The sequence below is a fragment of the Lissotriton vulgaris genome, chromosome 7, assembly GCF_964263255.1.
Source record: "Lissotriton vulgaris chromosome 7, aLisVul1.2, whole genome shotgun sequence".
In the NCBI taxonomy this organism is placed as follows: domain Eukaryota; kingdom Metazoa; phylum Chordata; class Amphibia; order Caudata; family Salamandridae; genus Lissotriton; species Lissotriton vulgaris.
In genome coordinates, this window is record NC_141695.1 from 781539607 (window position 1) to 781559905 (window position 20299).

Sequence of the window (20299 nt, forward strand, 5' to 3'; positions counted from 1 at the left end):
AAGGAAACAAAACATGTGCCCGAGAAGTCGGAGGGCAACCATGTATACGCTTTGTCATAGCAAACAAAGTAGGTACCTTTAGCAGCTAAGAACGCTGGGGAAGACTGAGACGGAAACACGTAAGTCTCAGCGCAAACGCTCTTCCCTAACTGAGCCTTCGGATTCTTACCGTTGCCCTGCAGACAATAGTAGCCTTTATGGGGCACTATCCAGATCGGTAGAGGACTTTTCGCTCGCTGGTTAATACTCAGACTTACTCCATATCCAGTAACGTTCCAACCACTATATGGTTGCCTCTCATCTTTCGGAATAGTCTCTACTGCAATAGTCCCTTTAATCATGTCGACTATGCCTCTAGCTATAGGACTATTCTTCGGATTATCTCTCGGGGAACGTAAGGGGTCAACACTGTGGGCATATATGAACATGGTTCTGTAAGCTCGGATCAAACCATTCAGACTGAAGGGCAAAACCAAATAAGGAATACCTTTATCGGCTGCCTGGGACCAACAGAACCCAAGACCTAGTGTCTCAGGCTTACACTTCCAAGACTGGTAGCAACCGCGACCCTAGTAGCAAGAACCGGATGGCAGTTCAGAAAAACAAAAATACGTAGATCCTTGGTGGAGAGTTAACCTGCAAACAGTAAAAAAATCAACGTTATTAATTTTTATTTGTCCTTAATTCTTGATCTCAAATTGTATCTGTCTCTTCCAGGTAGCTCTTGATCGGCAAACAAAAGATGAAGCTCGGTAGTGTCCAATCGCTCTGCAGAAGGTGCTGATGCTTACAAAAGTCGATCACTTTCCTGTTCTGAGTTAGTCCCAATCAAACGAGCATCACTGAACATTACAAACTTCGGAATTGTCTCGGTCTCAGAATCTGCGAGACCATCCTGAACCCACTTGTCATAAGGCAGAGGCAAGGGTGTTTTCTTCGTATAAGAGCCGTGTATCCAGTGGCGTTTTCCACGCACCCGCACCGCAGATCTTGTGGAGAGCAGGACCTGCTAGGGTCCCGTCCAGCGGGGCTGCTCGTTCTTTGTACGCTGGAAATTTCTGACAAAGATCCAGGAACCAGGTTCAATCACGTGACCTGGATTTTCTGTAGCTTGTGGAAGAGTACTGTATACCTGTTGGCGTAAAACACTCATTTTAGTTGTCAATTCACGCAAATAATCAAGCAAAACAGGGTATTCGAGGTCGCTAAACCTCGTCGGTCTTGGTACGCCCCAAATATTCGCCGGGCGACCAAACACCACTTCATATGGACTCAAACCCATTCTCGAGTGCACAGTCATTCGGGTGGACAAAAGTGCTAATGGCAAAGCATCTGGCCATTGTAAACCAGTGCTCGCTTGAATTTTGGCCAACTTAAGCTTAAGAGTGCCATTATAGCACTCAACTAAACCAGCTGATTGGGGATGATTTGCAGCGTGGAATTTCTGCCTATTCCCGAGACCATCACACACTCTCTTCATCACTTGACCCACAGACTCACTTCCGTTATCACTCCAAATGATTCTCGGCAAACCGAACCTCGGGAAAAACTCTTTTATCAAAACTTTTGCTGTGGACAAAGCAGTATTGTACTTGAGGGGGTAAGCTTCTACCCATCTAGAAAAAGAGCAAACAACCACTAACACATACTTTAAGTTGTTGCATCTTTCCATATGGATAAAATCTAGCTGCAAAGCCTCGAACGGATACGTAGGAGGAGCAAAATGACCAGCTGGTGTTGGAGTTCCCTTACCAGGATTATGCATCAAACACACCATACAGTTCTTGACTAAATTCTCTGCACATCTGGGAATTCCTATATTCTGCCAAACCGGAGCCAACAACTTGCAAATCCCTTTCACACTAATGTGTGCCGTTCCATGTGCCATTGTAACAACTGGAAGCACATACGCGTTAGGTAACAACCATCTTTGATGCTCAGACAAATCAGTCCAACAGCCATTCGAGTCTAACCTTCCCTTACTTTCTCTCCATTCATCCAACTCTTTCTCAGTGGCCTCACTCTGAATAACTTTCACACTTTCAATAGTGTCTTCGCACATACTCTTCTCTGGAACCCATCTTGCTGGACCCGCAACATACATTCGACTCGTCATATTCCTAGCAGTTTCTTTCGCAACTTCATCCGCAAACGCATTACTACGACCAACATCATCCGTAATCTTTTTATGGGCACTGCATTTCACAATCGCTATTTGCAAAGGTAACGTAAGAGATTCAAGAAGTTCATTCACCAGCTGCCCATGCTGGATTTCCGTCCCATGCGATGTCAAAAATCCACGTTCACGTCACAATCGTCCAAAGCTATGAGCCACTCCAAAAGCATACTGACTATCTGTATACACATTCACTCTTTTCCCTTTCGCCAACACACATGCTCTCGTAAGTGCAATTAGTTCAGCCGCTTGTGCGGAATTGTACGGGATACGTGCAGCTTCGACAACTGTATGTAAAGTCCTCACAGCATATGCTGCAGTGGTATCACCATTCGGTAATTTAAAACACGACCCGTCGACCCACAAAGCATCATTACAATCAGGAAGAGGAGTATCTCTTAAATCTATCCTCCCTTTCGTCTCTTCTTCGGTTCTCAAGAAACAATCGTGTTGCTCTTCACTATCATCGTCTGTCTCAAGCGAAATCGGCAACAACGTAGCCGGATTTAGGGTATTGCACCTCTTGATGTGCACATGGCTCGCTAACAACGTAAGCTCATACCCTGACAACCGAGCACTAGTCAAGTGCTGTGTCTTCGTCTGATTCAACAAGGTATCCACAGCATGTGGAACCATAACCACTAGCGTATTGTCCATAACTAAACCAGCAGACTGTCGAATCGAAACAGCCGCTGCTGCTGTTGCTCTCAAGCAACTCGGCAACGCTCTAGCTACAGGATCTAAAGTTGATGAAAAGTACGCACATGGGCGTTGCTTCCCGCCAAATTGTTGAGTCAAAACCGATAATGCACATCCCTCTCTCTCATGGACATACAATGTGAAAGGCTTGCTGTAGTCGGGAGTACCCAACACAGGAGCCGAACACAACGCATTGCGTAACTCAGAAAAACTCTTGTGGCATTCCTCAGTCCAAGTAATCGGATTTGGAGTATCCTTAACCGTAAGAGCTATCAAAGGTTTTGCTAGAAGAGAAAAATTTGGGATCCACTGTCTGCAGTACGACGTAATACCCAAAAACGCACATACTTCTCTCTGTGTCATAGGGACACTCATTCTAGCAATAGTCTGGATTCTTTCTGGGGTCAGTTTCCTTCCCTCCTTCGATAAGAGGTGACCTAAATAGGTAACTTCTTGGCGACAGAATTGCAATTTTGAGAGAGAAACTTTATGATGGCATTCAAATAAATGAGACAACAAGGACACAGTGGCATCTTTACAGATATCTTCGGTATCGGCAGCGACCAGTAAATCGTCGACATACTGGATAAGAGCTGCACCGTCAGGAAGAACTAACGAGTCAAGTTGAGTCTTCAGAGCTTGACTGTAGATCGATGGACTCTCGCAATAGCCTTGAGGAGCGCGCTTAAAGCGGAAACTTCATCCTCCTAAAGAGAATCCAAATATATCTCTACTCTATATGGCAATCGAAATGCTGAAGAAAGCATTCTTCAAATCGATCACCGAAAACCATGTGGCAGAAGCTGGGATCAATGTCAATAATGCAGTAATGTTGGGTACAACAGGGAATTGCGGAACAACAATTTTGTTCACTTCACGAAGATCGATAACAAACCTATACACAGGAGGCTGTGAAGAATCAGTTCTCTTCAAGACAGGCAAAACCGGACTATTACACACATTACCTCGAGTCTCTTCAATAACGCCCTTATCAATCAGATCATAAATGATCGCCAAAAGCGCTCGTTCACCATCACTTGAAATACGATATTGCGGAATGCGCGGTAACTGAGCATTCGCTTTCAACGTCACAACATATGAGGAAATGTCGAACAGGCCCACATCATTCGGACCCGTAGCCCATAACGAATCTGGTATCGAAGACAATTCAGGTGGAAGACAATCTTTCGAAACATATATTGGAGAAATCACATTCTCACCCAAAGTAAGATGTACTCCTAACGAAGCACAGGACAAAGTCGCATACAATCTCTTCAACAAGTCAAGGCCTAGTAAGTTCTCATTACAACCTGTAGTCAAAAGAAGGGGTGCTTCAAACCTACGAGGACCAACAGAAAGAGGCAATGGAACGGAAATCGGATTCATAACGGGGGTGCCAGAAAAACCTATAGAAACATTATTAAAGCCAGACAAAGGTGCGCCAGGGAGTTTAGAATGCATAATAGAACTCTTCGTAGCACCAGTGTCTAGCAGAAAAGGCTCTGACACACCTGATGCAATCACTTCCACGTAAGGTCCACTCTGATCTACTGGAACTGAAACAACTCCCTCTCTTTGTCCATGGCTGTCCTAGCAATCATCGCCTTGTGCTTCATAGCCCTCAACATAATAATCATCTACGTAGTACTGTGCTGTCCTACCAGACAAATTCTGCTGTTGTTCAAAACTGTTCATTGAATTCTGCGGAGGCAAAGGGCGTGCGTTCTGTCCACGACCTCTACCTCTAGGCGCTTGCTGAGCACCTCTACCTCTAACACCAGGAGCCCTATTTGCACGTTGCAACAAAACGGGACAACTATTCTTGTAATGGCCTTCTACTCTACAGTACGCACACTGATTAGGCCCATACGGAATACGCTGTTGAGGAGTCTTGTCTCTTTGCGAGTTCCTCGAATACTGTTGAGGCTGCTGATAATCGCGCTGATTATTAACACGGGGTGGATAAGCTTGTTGTAGAAGAACTTTAGTCTTCAATTCCTTAGTCTTCTTATCCGCTTTCTCTATCTCATCCTTACGCCTATTCTCGTAGTACTGAGCCGTAGCAAGAATTTGCGATGAAGTAGAAACAGGCCAAGCGCTCTCGGAATCCTTCAACTTAGTACACAACTCAGGAAGAAGATTGTGCACGAATTTATCAACGAATAATCTCTGGCCACCCTCAGTAGCCATGTCCTGACCACTATGATCGACAAATGTTTCCTCGAAACGCGAGAAAAAGTCCGAAACAGACTCATATTTCTTCTGCTTACAAGCTGACAATTTGTCCCAATTAACACGGACCTCAGGCATTAAAGTCTTCATGAAAGTGATAATTCTACCAGGAAGTTCAACAATAACATCTTCAGGCTTAGCACCTCCAACTTGTCTATCGTTTGCTGCAACAAGATTCACCCACGAATCGCCCAATTCATTATCATGATCTGTATGTCGAATGACATTCCAGATGGACTGTGGAACAACATTCCCAAACAGCATGTCTATATCCGCTAAATTCATAACGCACGAACTCACAGTTTGCGTAAGTTCCTTATAATATCTTGCCGGATTCTTCCGCGGATCTGGTAAAGTCTGCTTAAGCGCCAGAACTTCTGCACGCTTCCATGGTACATGGACCCATACACACTGAAAGTGCACCTGAACAGGCAGATTAGCATTAGGATCAGCAGGTCTCCATACTGGAGGAACCTCACGCATCGCATATTGACGCGCATGTCTCCTAACTGACGAATCTGGCTCAAGCAGCCGTTCAGTAGGGACAATGCTTCGGAGCGACAGTAACGTCGACACCGCTTTCTCGACATCATGTATATTCACAATCGTTCCTTTAGCAAACTCGGAACGCAATCAAGACAATTCTAGAGGAACTCTACCCAATTCGCCCATCCATTGTTCATGGAGGAACGCACACATAAGCTCAAAAACATAACGCTGCTTTGGTGCTTCCCATTGTTGGAAAACATCCATAATACCTTCTAGATCATACTGGGACTTATACGTCACCCATCTACGTGCCATATGATCCAGAACCACTCGCTCATCTGTATCGGGCAATTGGCTACGCAACTGTCTACGCTCACTCACAGGAGACATACCCATTTGTCCCAAAATAGGAGTTAGAAAATTAGAAAAGGCAGCGGTCATCCGCTGTCTAGGAGAAGGAGTAGTCGGAAGGACAAGAGGAGACGAAGCAATAGTAATAGTAGGATCCATAGTCGGAACAGGCATAGAGATAGTAGTAGTAGGAAGAGGCAAAGTTGGCAACCCTTGAGAAGGCTGCGCGTAAGGAACAACAGCCAATGAAGAAGCTGGCTGCGGAGGAATAACAGGAGGCAAAGCAATAGGTGCTTGCACAGCCACAACCTGTGGTGGTTGTGGTGGTGCCGTAGCATTCTGCACATAAGGTGGCGGTGAATTTAGCAAATGCGACCTCAAAGGGTCTTTCACAAGATCCTTCTTGTCTTTCTGCTCTTTAGCCGGCAAGACTGGGTAGCATCTGTCTACCGCTAGCTTCCTCACTCTAAGCATCTGCTCACTGTTTTTCTCTTCTTCATTATCTCTGTATGCAACGGCAGCTTGCACCATTGACATACCCTTCCCATTCTTCTTTGCTAACTTAATTTCTTACTGTTTGGCTTCTTTGCGCCATATGCGGAAAGAGTCAAACATTGCCGGCCGGGCTTTCTTCTTGAACAATTTCACTTCAAGATTATCTAAGACTTCTGTCTCGAAACTACCATAACGAGGCCACTGTAGGACACCGTCATTCTTCGTATATCTAATCCAAACCTCATTATAGCTAATAGGACCCACACCATGTTTCACTTATAACTCATATGTAGGAGTTCCGATCGGAGGAACCGGACACGAATCCTCTAACCGGGAATCCCTCAAAGTACCACAACTAAACAAATTCCTAAGACTGCTAATACCAGGCATCTTGCTCACTAGTCTAGCTTCAAACAACAAGGGGAATCTAAATCGATAATTTCGTGAATACACGAATCCCTTGGCTTTGGGGCCTGCAGGTACCAAATCAGAGCTATCCACTAAAGGATACAAAAGCAAACTAAGGACTAGGAGACGCTCCTTTTATACTTAACTGAGTTGTCGATGGCGTCACCAGAAGAGCCGTCAATCGTCTCGCTCTACAAACGTCTAAGGCTCCAAAACAGGGCGACAGTCAGGGCAGCAGTCCTTCGTAGCCGTCGGGACGCGGGAAACCTCGCAGCAAAGACCTTCGGAACCACGTCGACATACAGGGGGTCGCTGAAGTGGCTGACCAACCTCTGGAATTTTCACACGAAGCTCCTCACGAACCTCTGGCTTGGACCGGTACCTCTGAAGTCGCCCTACGTTGGGTGCCAATTGAGGTACTGGGTTTTTCGGAACCGATACTATTACAATAACCCAGCAGTGTCAGGGCAACACCCAAAGACCCCGGATTCCCCTGTCTTGGCAAACAGAGACACGGGATACTTCTCGATGACGTCAAAGACCAAAGTTTATTGGTTGCAACCAGGGACAGAGGTCTACGAACTACACACGGGTAGTTCGACAAAGACTGCACCACATCAATGAACAAAACCCGGTCTTTTATGCCGAAAATTACGCCTCTGGCAACATCACAATTTACATTTGGTGCATACAAACTGACCAATGACCAAGTAGCATTTCAAAAAGTAGCGAATGACGACAGTCAAAGTTAATCCCACTTTCCGTTGTCCAGCCCACCAAAACGATCGCACACATGCTTGGTTTCCTGTTCGATCAGGCCGGACAAACCCATCATAAAACCTTCAACCCAGATCGATGAACATGTCGTAAAGGAAAGGCAGAAACAGATGGAAAGGAGATAGAGGAGTGGGAATGGTGTGCCATAAAACTCGGGGCACGTCCTGCCCTTTGATCTTTATCAGGCCAGCTGCTGAACAAGGAACTGGCTCAGCGGGGTTCGCCCCAGGCGAGGAGTCGGTTCGGCCAGGTCAACCAGAAGTCAGCTAAGGCATACGTGTCAAGGACTCGTTCGGCCACAGTCATCGGGCCTATGTTAGGGCAACCACACAAGATGGCTGCCACATACAAAATGGAACCCGAGGGTTCAGACTAAATCCTCAAATGCAGAGTGTTCTCCTATATCGATTCATACGAAATCACTCAGACACGTTACACTCGCCTGGTCTGTCGAGACCAAAATCGTCCATTTCCGTCGATCTTTATAAAACGGGTTTCTGAACTATCGAACCCAATTCGGGACCACGGAACCACACATCCTGATAAATCTCTCTATCTTCTCACCCACCATTGCATTCACCCCCGTAAACAGACATGTAGCACAAATTCCAGTTTCCCCACTTCGACTCTCACAGAAATTCAGCAAACTGCGGTGATCTTAATAGGATCAGACCCCTTACCAGAATCCTTGAATTTCTTGACACTGACAAATTGCTTAACTTTACCATGGTATGACACCTTTTTTAAATGTAATCCTACTCTTAGACTTCTCAACCCTTCAGCTACATGTCTGTATGATCAACTTCTAAATCGTTCTTCTTCATAATGTTCCTCAGCTATCAAGTCATCATGTTTAGGCCATAGACCCGAATTCTTGACAACTCAAACTAAGATTCACAGAAAGATTTTATTAGGAGTGACCCAGTAGGTCAAAACGGTAACTTGAAGCGCTTTTCTCCAGTTCAATCCACTTTTGTTTCTCTATTGTATTTTACTCCCAAACCATTTTGCTGAAAGTTTCGACTTGTCCATTGGTGGAAGGGTGGAACTAAGCTGCTCTCTAATGTTTGATGGCACATTTTTTCAAAAACACTTGGAACTGCGAATTACAGACCATTGTCAGAAATGATTGTTTTGGCAACCCATCTCTACAGAACACATAATCCAGATAGGAAATGGCATACCTGGCAGTGACCTTCTCCACTATGTGAACTTCAGAAAACTAGGAGTAATTACGGACTGAAAATCATCACAATAAATTAAATTCACTAAGTACAAAAAGTCACATGATGCAATAGGCTGTACACATCAATATGGTTACATCAATTCATAGTCACCATGGAAGGAACTATCCATAATAGTCTTCTTACGTATTCACAGTGTAATTTAGAAATAACAAGATATGAATTGTTAGGTATACTGCTTCAAAGGTTACCTCTTTGCACACTGCAGTAGAGTAATGATGGTGCTGGTAACCCTGTATGTTTTGGTTCCAGATGAGTGCGTTACCATTCACACACCATGCTCCTATTTCCATTACAGACTGCATTCTCTAAAAGGTCTGCACATTGCACAGTGTGTCCACTGAAGGATCTGATGGACCAGCTGAAGGCATCTGACAATACAGAGGGTGTCATGTAAGCATGTGCAGTTGAGTGCATCACTGCCGAGCTGATGCTTAATGAGGAGGACGAACCTTTATAAAATCCTTTAATGCGCTTGATAGGTGTTGACACCGGCTAGACTACAACGCATCCTCACAGTTACTGTAAACATTGCAATGATAGGTATTGTGGTCGTAAAGTATAGACACAGGTAAAGTGTAAAAAGTGACTGAAGTAAAAAAAACACATCTTGTGGCAGAAACATCCGCCATGCATTGGAGGTATGACACAGTTTTGGAATACACAAGTGCACTGCATGTGAGGCCTAGAACAGTGGCTCTGCTGCTCCTTGTCACTGCTGTAGGTACTTTATTATTTCAGGAAGCAGCAGCTAGGCACAACCTCCAACTTCTACAACTCCTTCAAACCATTTCCCCATGGCAACCACTCCACTTTCACTCATGTGAACCCATGACTCAACTCTCATCATGAAGCCACAGATTAAAACGTTATAAGTAGTACATTCGTCCCTATTGCCTCCCACAAGAAAACTACACATTGCATAAAGTGTAGTGGACTGAACAGAAGAGTTGATGTGTTTTCAGGGATTCAATTGTACTGGCTCATGTTGGAGGACAGAATTAATTTCCACTAAATCAGTTCTCTCCGCCGTTGCCTACTGGGATCTGCCATGTTATTTGTAAGGAAAATGTTGCAATACCACTGTCGTTAAAATTCCTGAGATTAGGAATGTTGGGCTTCTACTCTAAGGCCCACATTTACAATTGCTTTGTGCCGTGTTTGAATTACTTTTGTAATGCAAACCCAAAACAAATTGTTATTCTGGGATTTACCATTGAACGTAAATCAGGATTTGCTTTGGATAGTTTCCCAACGTAATGCAAAGTTGCAGTATTTGTTGCTTTGCATTACTTTACGCCACGGAGGAGTTCCATGGATGGCGCATGGGTATTCTCATGCCATCACCTAGGTGTTTTGATGCACAACATCCATATCTACAAACATTCGTAGACAGGGACTTGTGTAAAAAATCTCACAAATTCCCAGAGGCGAGTGGATTTTCTTTTTCTACTTTGAATGTGTCTTGTATTGTACAGCATACATTCAATACAGGAAAAGTGAAAGAATCGTTTTTATTCTGGCATGGTCCCCTTCCAGGACACAAATTATTCCTTACAGAATTCACACACTATGGCGCAATGTGTTGGCACATGGCAGCTTAAAGTGCTCCAGAGCAGGGAAAGAGGAAAACAGCGCCATTTCCTAACAGTTTGCACTCTTCTGCTTTCTTTCACGGAACACAGTGCAGCACCTTTAGTTGTTGCTCAGCATTGCCGGAACTTTTCGAAAATCTAGGTCTAAGTTCCCTTTTGCATCAACTCTATGAGGAGGAAACAGGCTCCTAAGCCACGGCACAAAGTGCTGGAACTTTTTAGAGGCAGAGTGAAGGTTAGAGCCTTCTAACAGAACATTCAAATCAACTCTACTTTAACTTAACCTGCATATACGTTTTTCATTTAACCAGTATTTAACCAGTATACCACCCACTCCATATCCAGACATTGGTATTCTCATAGCTATTGTGCATTTTAAAAGTGTAATGTAAAGATTTTTTTCTATAGCCACATATCACTTTTTTAATAAAATGTCAAATACATTGTTGTAATCACCTGACACTTAGAAAGAGGATGAATATTTGAGATACAGAATATTTATACAAATCCACTTTTTATGGGTGGTGATTCATTCAGTAGTGCTAGACAGTGGCGTAGCATGAGGATGGTGGGGCAGACCTGCCTGATCGGCACAAGTCAAGTTTTGTGGGCACCAGCCCCCCCCCCCCCCCTCACCCCCGCTCTTACCTGTGGCAGTCACAGCAAACGGGGTGATCGCCAACACTCCCGCTCCTAACTGTGGCCGTCGTGCAAGGGATCGCCAGCCTCCCTCCCTGCTCTCACCTGCGGCTGCCGCGGTATGGCAAACTCAGGGGCCGCCATGGCCAGACAAAGGTCTGACTACGCCACTGGTGCTAGATCACTGAGAAATGTGGCTGGGTACTTTAGAATTATGATTGGATTGGATTGGATTAGATGGGGTTGGGTTGGGTTAGGATAGGAGGGGATGGGTTGTACTGAAAATGTATCATCTCTCCTTATTTGAAAAATGTGTCTACAAGATGTTTGTCTCTTACTCTTCTCTACAAAATATGTCTTTTGTCAGGGGTCGTTTAGAGGCGCAGGGTTAAACAATAATAGGGAGGATGACATTACAACAATTCAGATAAAGATATAGGTCTATGTTTCCTCTATACCAGCCCTCTCCCTCCTTCACCATACCCACTAGGAACACACATTTCTCTTTTACTAGATTGCATCTCCTCCCTACACAGCAGTTCCTCTCTAGACCACATCGTCTCACAAGACTGCACCTCAGCTCCTATTAAACCATGTAATTTACTAGGAACGGAATACCTGAACAGATTTAAAGGACTCCACATACCATCACAGACAAGCCCTGTGACTGTCTGCTGAGCTTGTTAACGCCCAGCAAGAAAGGCATAGGGAGCATTGCTTACTTAGTGCAGCCCTTAGGATGCTCTTATAGCTGAGCATGTGCTGAGAAAGACTGATTTTTCTCTGCATTAGGCAGCATTGATTGATAACAGCCCAAGTGGACTGTAATATTACATCATGCATTGCTCTTCCTTACAGTTTGCAGCAACCTTGGGATACTACTGAGGGACAATATCCATCTTTGTCATTGCACCCCAGGAAGGCTGCAGACAATGAGGTTGCAATTCAGACAGTGATAATTTACTTTTGAAAATGAAAAACTGTAGTATGCAACCACAGTACTAGGAAAAAACAGAGTGCTCACCGGCAGATCAGTAGTTACTGATTCCTGAAGTGATAGTCCATTAACGCAGAGTGGGACTCTAACTTCTTCAGAATGGCCTCTTACCTGGCTAGAGCTTGTTAAGTTTGATTTATTTGTCAAAATTTAGAACAAATACTAAACAAGAAATGTATCCAACAGCTTTTTCATTAAGTGCCGTTAGGTATTGCAAGTCAAACACTGTACACAAGAAGTCTATGATGCAAACAAATGTTTTAAACAGACACTCTTTGTGATTGTTGTCTTAATTAAACAAAAGTGGAAAACTCACTATCACATAATCAAGGTATTGTAATATAAAGTTGCACAAAGCCTCCAATGGGTGGAAAATGCCACTTTATACATGTATGGTGGAAGAAGAGTAATCAATGGAAGACTAATCAATGGAATGAAAGTTGGTAGAGTAAGGTGGGTTCCATTAGCATGTTTAGATAACTCAGCAAAAGAATCAGCTCACTTAGGGCCTCATGACGATGCCTTCAGACTGACCGTCTGACCACCTTCTTTGTGAGCCCTTTCCGACCGATGAGGCCGGGAAGCTTCCCCCCACCTTATTAAGATGCAACCCCTGCTACCACTGCGGTCCCAGGTACAGCAGAGCACATATACCCAAATATGTTGCTGCAAATGTGTACAAAACTCACAGAAAACATGTGATATGTACACACATGCATAATATATGTGAGGCTATGCCTTGTGCACTCCGTCTTTGTGAGCCCTTTCCGACCGATGAGGCGGGAAGCTTCCCCCCACCGTATTAAGATGCAACCCCTGCTTCCACTGCGGTTCCAGGTACAGCAGAGCACATATCCCCAAATATGTTGCTGCAAATGTGTACAGAACTCACAGAAAACATGTGATATGTACACTCATGCATAATATATGTGGGGCTATGCCTTTTGCACTCCGTATCCCATTGCTGGAGTGTGGCGTAAAGTGCAAAGCCCAGTCTATAGGAATACATACTGCAGAAGGACTTACCTGGATTCCGGCGTCCACAGGATCATTGTCATCGGCATTCAGCTCCTGAGGTGTAGGGGGGACCTGGAGGAAAGGATCCATAGTGGACACTGCGGAGAGAAGCAGATTGGGGTGAGCATGAACTCCAAATCCTTCATTTCTGACGACTCGAGGCAGCCTGTCGGACCTCAGTGGTTGGATCGTCGGAAACCCCCATTATAATCAGACTGCAGTCGGAGATCCCTCTACAGCTCCATAGATGCAGTATGTCTCCGACCACTGTCTCAGCGGCCAAAGCAAAGATGCCGAAGTCGGCGGTCTTTCAATGGTCAGTCGAAGTACACAATGCATCGTAATCCGGTCGTCGGCCCAACCGTTTTCGAAGAGACCTTCGATGGTCTAAAAGCCTCCGAAAGGACTGCGGAAGCCAGTCCAACAGCCATCGTAATCAGCCCCTTAATCCTTAATCGTTGGAAAAATGTAAAAGCTCACACACCCTCCAAAGTTTACTGTGGTAAGCGGGTATGCCTATGATGCTGATACAAACAACTCACATATCCTTACGATGAGTGAGAGAAAAATGGGGTTGATTTCTCTGAAGTATTTGTGCAGAATACAAGTTAGCTGCGACAAAAAGGGAAGTGGAAAGACTCTTACCTTAAAATGGTCTCATCATGTTCCCCATCATATGCAAACTGAAATGTTCACTTATCACAGAGTGCCTGATGAAGTCCTTGAAAATTAACTACACTGAACTGCACTGTTAATGCAATTGTACTAAATGTCTAGTGGATTGGTGTGTCTTTGCACTTGTCTAGAAGTTCTTTCTGTTTCTTTATGTATGATATTTTTTTTATAATATATACCATTTTGACATTTTTAAATAAGTTAAAGAATTAATATTAAGACTTGGCTTATAATTACCAAGTTACTCCTAACCACAGGGTATTACTAACATTTTGGTGGAAAGGACACAAGGAGGAGTATCCTGTCGGCCACACTGATGGCCCGCCCACTCTATTTAGAGTCGGCGAAGTATCATGTTTCTACCAGCAAAGTCTACTCTGGTTCCACTGGTGAACATTTAACTGTACTTACAGTGACTAACTTGGAGCTGTTGGTGTAGGTACAGTAGACTATCCATCCTATTTAAGGCAGACGTCTACTTTTTCCCATTTTGGACAATCAGGCAATCGATTCAGAGCAGTAAAAAACAAAATTGAAAACCCCATCCTGAAAGAAAACTCCAAGGACGACTTCAGTACTTTGTTTCACAAAACAAACTCCCACATTGAATACTTGTTTTTCTAAAATAAAAAAGTTTGTTTTACAGCCACATCAAACACAGCGGCTGCTCCACAAACTTTTAGTGCTTTCAGACACAGCTCTCCACAAGATCCCTAAATATTGCAGATAGTAGCAGTAGCGGCTCCTAGTGGGAGTGCGGCGGGCGGTGGAGGAGCAGGGTGGGGGGTAGTAAACTACGGAATATGGCCGAACAGAGGTAAGTAAACAAATAAATAAATAAAATGAATTTTGTTGCGCGTGCTACATTGCATTTGGCAATGCAGCAATCGCAATGAAATTTGTTTTATGTATTTATTTGTTAACTTACCTCTGTCCGGCCGTATGCCGTAGTTTACTACCCCTTACCCTGCTCCTCCCCCGCCCCGCAGCACTCCCACCATGAGCCGCTACTGCATAGTAGTCTGCCACCAGAGTGGCATTTATCGCCCACCACTCCTCGGGCGGACAACTGGCTGCCCCCACAGCTCTAATTCAGGCCATTTGTGTCTTAAAATGTCATCTTTGTTTAATGGGCAGCAAGTGCCAATGATCAAGTGCTAACGAAACATGATCAAATCTCATTAGCCAGGCTACTTCCCAGACAATCTAACTCTGAATTATTTGTAGTTTGGTTAACACGACTTTGGGTGAGTCTGGATAAAGGATATTAAGGGAGTCAAATTACGACATGGAAAATGCTGAGACTACCTGATCATTGTTTTCCTGTGGATAGAAGGGTAGAATTTATTCCAGTAATTTAAGGTGTGAGACATGATGTCGACTCTGCACTGACCTGGAAGTACATTGTCAAGACTAACAATAAGAGAGTTTTCTTTTTTGACAGTTGAAGGTACCTCTCCCAGAGAGGATGGTCAGAAGAATTCATCTTGAGAAAAGCTTTTGACATCCACGCCTTACCCCCCACTAGACAATCTGTGAGATTAGTCTCTGGCACAGGAGCTAGTCACTGCAGCCGAGCAATCAGCCGTCTATGAATGGCATAGGAAATTGTGAAGCATAGTTATAAGCCAATTAATTGGGATGGCGGGCACATGGAAATGTTGAAAAGCATGAATGACAAATAAGAAGTCTGTGGCATAGTTATAGAACACAGGGTGGCAAAGCAACTACTTGCATCCGATCTTCTAGGATTGAGGCAAACCATACTCCAACTGAACCAGTAAAAATTGCTTCTCTAAGGCGGTCGTAAGATTGGTGAGGTCTACCATACTGAATGCCCCCGATAGATCAAGCAGGATCGCTGTGGCAGAGCTACCCTGATCCTGTATGCATCTTAGTTCATCTATATAATGCAATGTACAATAGTTTGAAGTAACCCTGTATGCTTTGGTCTACTCAATATTGAATCTGATATAGGGACACATATATGATTGAATATTTTCTCTTCTAACCAGACAGGAGCTTTCTTTACTGAACTTTAGATTCCTGCCTGACCTTAGTCAAGATTTGGCATCAGTAGCTTTCTATATAGAGAGCAGAAAATATAAAGGCCATTCCCGTTTGTTGTTATATCAATGAACTAGCAACCCGTCCCGACGTTGCCCAGGAGCATTTAGGCTTCAGGGCCCCCGCCCGCCCCGACGTTGTCCGTGGGTAACGCTTTTGTAACATGCACACGTAACTTTTTCCTCCTGTAATGCACCGTTTGGCTCACTTTTGTAATGATCCGTTTGCTTCCTCTTGCTCACGATGTAGACTTTTGTAACCTGCACACGTAACTTTTTCCTCCTGTAATGCACAGTTTGGCTCACTTTTGTAATGCTCCGTTTGCTTCCTCTTGCTCACGATTGTCATTTTTGCTTCATTTTTCCGCCACACGTAACTTTTTCCTCCTGTAATGCACCGTTTGGCTCACTTTTGTAATGCTCCGTTTGCTTCCTCTTGCTCATGATTTACTCTTTTGTAACCTGCACACGTAACTTTTTCCTCCTGTAATGCACCGTTTGGCTCACTTTTGTAATGCTCCGTTTGCTTCCTCTTGCTCACGATTGTGATTTTTGCTTCATTTTTCTACCGCTCACCGCTCCTAAATAAATAAATAAATAACCTACCTCATCCGCCACTCACCGCTCCTCCCCGCCTGTCCGCCGCTCCTCACCGCTGGTCCCCGTGCCATGTCCGCCGGACCTCCTCGCGCTCCTGGACGCCGTTCCTCCCCGCGCTCCTCACGTCAGCACGCAAGTAGCGGCCGGCGCTTCTTCCAAGGGACTACTTTTTTTTCCGGTAAATTTTTTAAATAGCGTATATTTATTACGTTTATATAGCCTATGTCCATCTGCACACCCTGACGATTACAACAATGTAGCAGGTGTGTGGATTGGCGCTGTGGTTCCCGAGTTTACCCGCCTCAAAGGTTCATAGTTATTCCTTTATAATAGTAGTATAGAAAGCGATTCCTCTTTTCGCCTATCACCTACTAAATTTGTACTCTGATTGAAGATGCCACTTAAGTGTTTTATATGTGTACGCCACAGTTGTTCACACAGCATGTGTTTTATGGGTCTGTTTTATTACTCAGTTTTAAAATTACAGTTAAAGGGCACAGCAGTTAAAGGTTCCATGGTAGAAGAGGGATGGAAATAACTGGAGAAGAAAAAATAATTGCATTGTCTTTCATTTTAGGTTTCTTCTGTCAAGCACCTTAGGAACAACAATGCGAGATATCTACCGCCCATCCACTGGGGCAACCATGCTGCTGGCTGCTGTCCACTCCTGCGATGAGGTACTAATGAACTGATTGTGTTTCCAGTTTTGGAGGTAGTACACTGACAAAAGATGGCTTTTTATTCGAAGTTAGAATATGGATATGGTGTGACCTGCAGGGAGCAGAGTTATAGAGAGTTATGGAGTGGGAACACCATGGCCCAGCAAACCTTAACATGATAGACAATCAGATGTGATGCAGAATACCTGCATCTGCTTTATAGCATGTGTTTCTTTAATAATACTACAGGAGTGCAGAGAAAAGAGTTTGTACACTTACTGTACAGCAGGATGTCACAGGGGAATATCAATGCACTCATAGCACATGTTATTGCTTCGTGCCAAGACTAGGCTCTCTACGTTAGCTCCCAGACATACCTGGTCACTAGGCATTGGTTAGCACAAAACGCTTTAGCCTGTTTGATTGTGGATAATTGAATGTATGAACATCTCTAATGGCAGCTCGAGCATTACCCTGACTTCGGGTAGCTTAGATGTTCATGTGCAATGTGCTGTGCACATTTCACACACCTGTGCTTGCACCTGTCCCTCATTTTCTGGATCCAAAGTAAAGATCTCGTTGCCCCAGTGAAGTTGAAAGGTCAACCCCTTTCCCAACCATGTTCCACGGTACAAAAATCAGAAAAGGAGAGGACACTGTGTCAGCTAGAAAGGGGTACAATCCAGGAGATCACAAGCACAGGGCCTGCCCTCCCCAGGTCTGTGAAGCACTTGTCTGCCAAAGAGGGAAAGAGGCACTGCTTTAAAATACTCTACCATGTACTCATCCTAAGATGCTTTTTTTAAAGTCTTCATGGTCCCCGAGCTCAAAGACTTGCCTCCAGGTTGCCTGGGTTTAATGTACCTGGCTGTTTTTCTTGCCTGTTCGGTTTGTCTTTTGAATATTTTGCTGCAATGTCTTCTGAATTTGCTTAGCTATAAGAAGCTTATTGACTAGGGAAGGTGCTCATTTTAAGTTCAAGAAAATTTTATTTGGTAGTAACAAGAGAAAAAATCAGGTGTCAAAACAAAGTACAGTGGAATATGAACTTAAAGACTATAATCAGAATAAAATAATCATACAAGTGCAAGAATTATGAGAGAAGAAATCTGGGTACAAGATAAAAGAAAAGGAAAAGGCAAAGAGAAAGCATGTTAAGCAATAAACATGAGAAGCATGAGAACATTGGGAAGGAGTAAAAAAGTGGTACAATGGAGAAAAAGTGGAATGTATCGAGCAATTAAGGAGGGTTAAGAACTTCCTGTTGTGAAGGCGGAGGGTGAAACAAGCGTTTGCTACATGAGTCCAAATAAAGCGTGACAGGAGTCCATAAGTCCATGCGTTTAGTAGCCATACATGCCGGAAAAACATGAGCAGTGTCAAGTCTATGGTTATGGCAGACATTAAACCACCACGCCTTAAAGGAAATTTTAGAGAAGTCTTTCCAGTTGACCGTTATTTGTTGGAAGGCAGCGGCAAGTAGTAAGTCAACAATCTGAGGTTTTAGATCAACGTTGTCCCAGCAATGAGAGAGGCTACCCATGAAAACATGTGTGTGAGAAAAAGGGATAGAAGTGTGGAAAATTAAATTAATTTGAGCCCAAACCTGTAACCAAAAACTACGAACATGAGTGCACAAAAATAACATGTGAAATAAATCAGCTTGTGGTGCTGAACAGGAACAGCATGTGTGGGGAGTGTTAGAAAAGCGTTTGTGGAGGTCAGAGGGTGTGAAGAGGAGTCTATTGTAAATAAAAAACAAAGTCTGCGTAAGGGTTGCTGCTCTCGAGGATTTACGAAGCTTGGTCCATATTTTGTCCCAAAAGGAAACTGACCAGGAGACAGACAAATCGTGCTCCAAGAATCCTCCACTTTAGATTTAGGTCTGGGAGTCTCTCCAGTATGGAGGTACTTGTAAATAGTAGCAGCCTTTGGTGCAGTGCGTAAAAAGGAGTGAAGTGAGGAAGGGAGAGTGGATGAAACAAGGGAAGGGCAGGGTTGAGAAAGGCCATTGTAATTTGCTAGGACTGTATTCTTAAGCAATTGATAGTTGCGAGCAAAGGAGGCAGGTAAGTCATAAAGGGAGCGAAGAGTGTCAAAAGGTAAGAAAGAGGAGTGAGAAAAGAGTTGGGAAATCCACTGCAAACCTCGGGTGTGCCAAGATTTCCAAAAAAAGGGTCTGTTACGGATGAGCAAGGAAGTGTTATGCCATATGGGGGAGGAAAGGAAATCAGCAATGGTTGTGGGAGGTGAGTGAGTGGAAGATAAGAGTAATTTAGTGGTAAACTTATGAATCGGAGTAGAGATAGAGGTGGGTTTGCGAGAAAAGGAGAGATATTCGGCAAAGGAGAAGGGAGAGAGAAGGAGGCGTTCGAATTTAGCCCATAGAGGACAAGGAGTATCAGGGTCCTGTAACCAAAAAGAGGCTTGTCGTAGCTGGAACGCCCTATGGTAAGCAGGAAAGTCAGGAAAGTTAACCCCACCCTCTGATTTAGGACGAATCAGACGCGCCAAAGACATTCGAGGTCTTTTCTTATTCCAAAGAAAGGACGTGAGAGTAGAGTTGATCCTTTTGAAAAATTTGGAGGGGATGGGGACCGGAATATTAGAGAGGGTATAAAGGACAATGGGAGACAGCATCATTTTAATAGTGTCAAGGCGACCCCACCAGGATAGGTAAAGAGGATGCCACTTGGATGTAAGATCCGTCAATTTTTGAATGCATTTGGACATGCACAGGGAAACAGTATCTGGGATGGTAGGGGTAATGTGCATTCCAAGGTATTTAATATTGGAGGGTTTCCACGTAAAATTAAAAGCGGCAAAATCAGGTTTGAATGTGAATTTAGTTAAGGGGAGGATCTCGCATTTATCGTTATTAAGTTTATAGCCAGATATTTGGGAATAGGCGTGGACTTCAGTGAGGAAGGCTGGAATTGAAACCGAGGGGTTGGAAACAAAGAGGAGGATGTCATCCGCATAAGCGGCTAGTTTGATGTGGGAGTCTGACAATTGGAAACCTTGGATGGAGGGGTTTTGGCGGAGTTTGGAAAGGAAGGGTTCTAAAGCCAAATTAAAGAGAAAGGGGGATAGGGGGCAGCCTTGGCGAACACCTCTTTGTAAATCAAAAAAAGAGGATATTTGACCATTGGCGCAAACCGCTGCACGCGGGTTGGAATA

At 44.1% G+C, this 20299-nt stretch overlaps 1 protein-coding gene across 1 annotated transcript in view; it reads left to right on the top strand.

Annotated features, from left to right (window-relative positions):
- Positions 1–20299, top strand: part of LOC147702407 (uncharacterized) — a 281334-nt gene that overhangs the window by 250254 nt on the left and 10781 nt on the right. The window contains exon 8 of the mRNA XM_086928790.1: positions 17038–17137. Coding sequence (XP_086784916.1) covers positions 17038–17137 — 100 coding nt within the window. The remainder of the gene's footprint in view (positions 1–17037; positions 17138–20299) is intronic.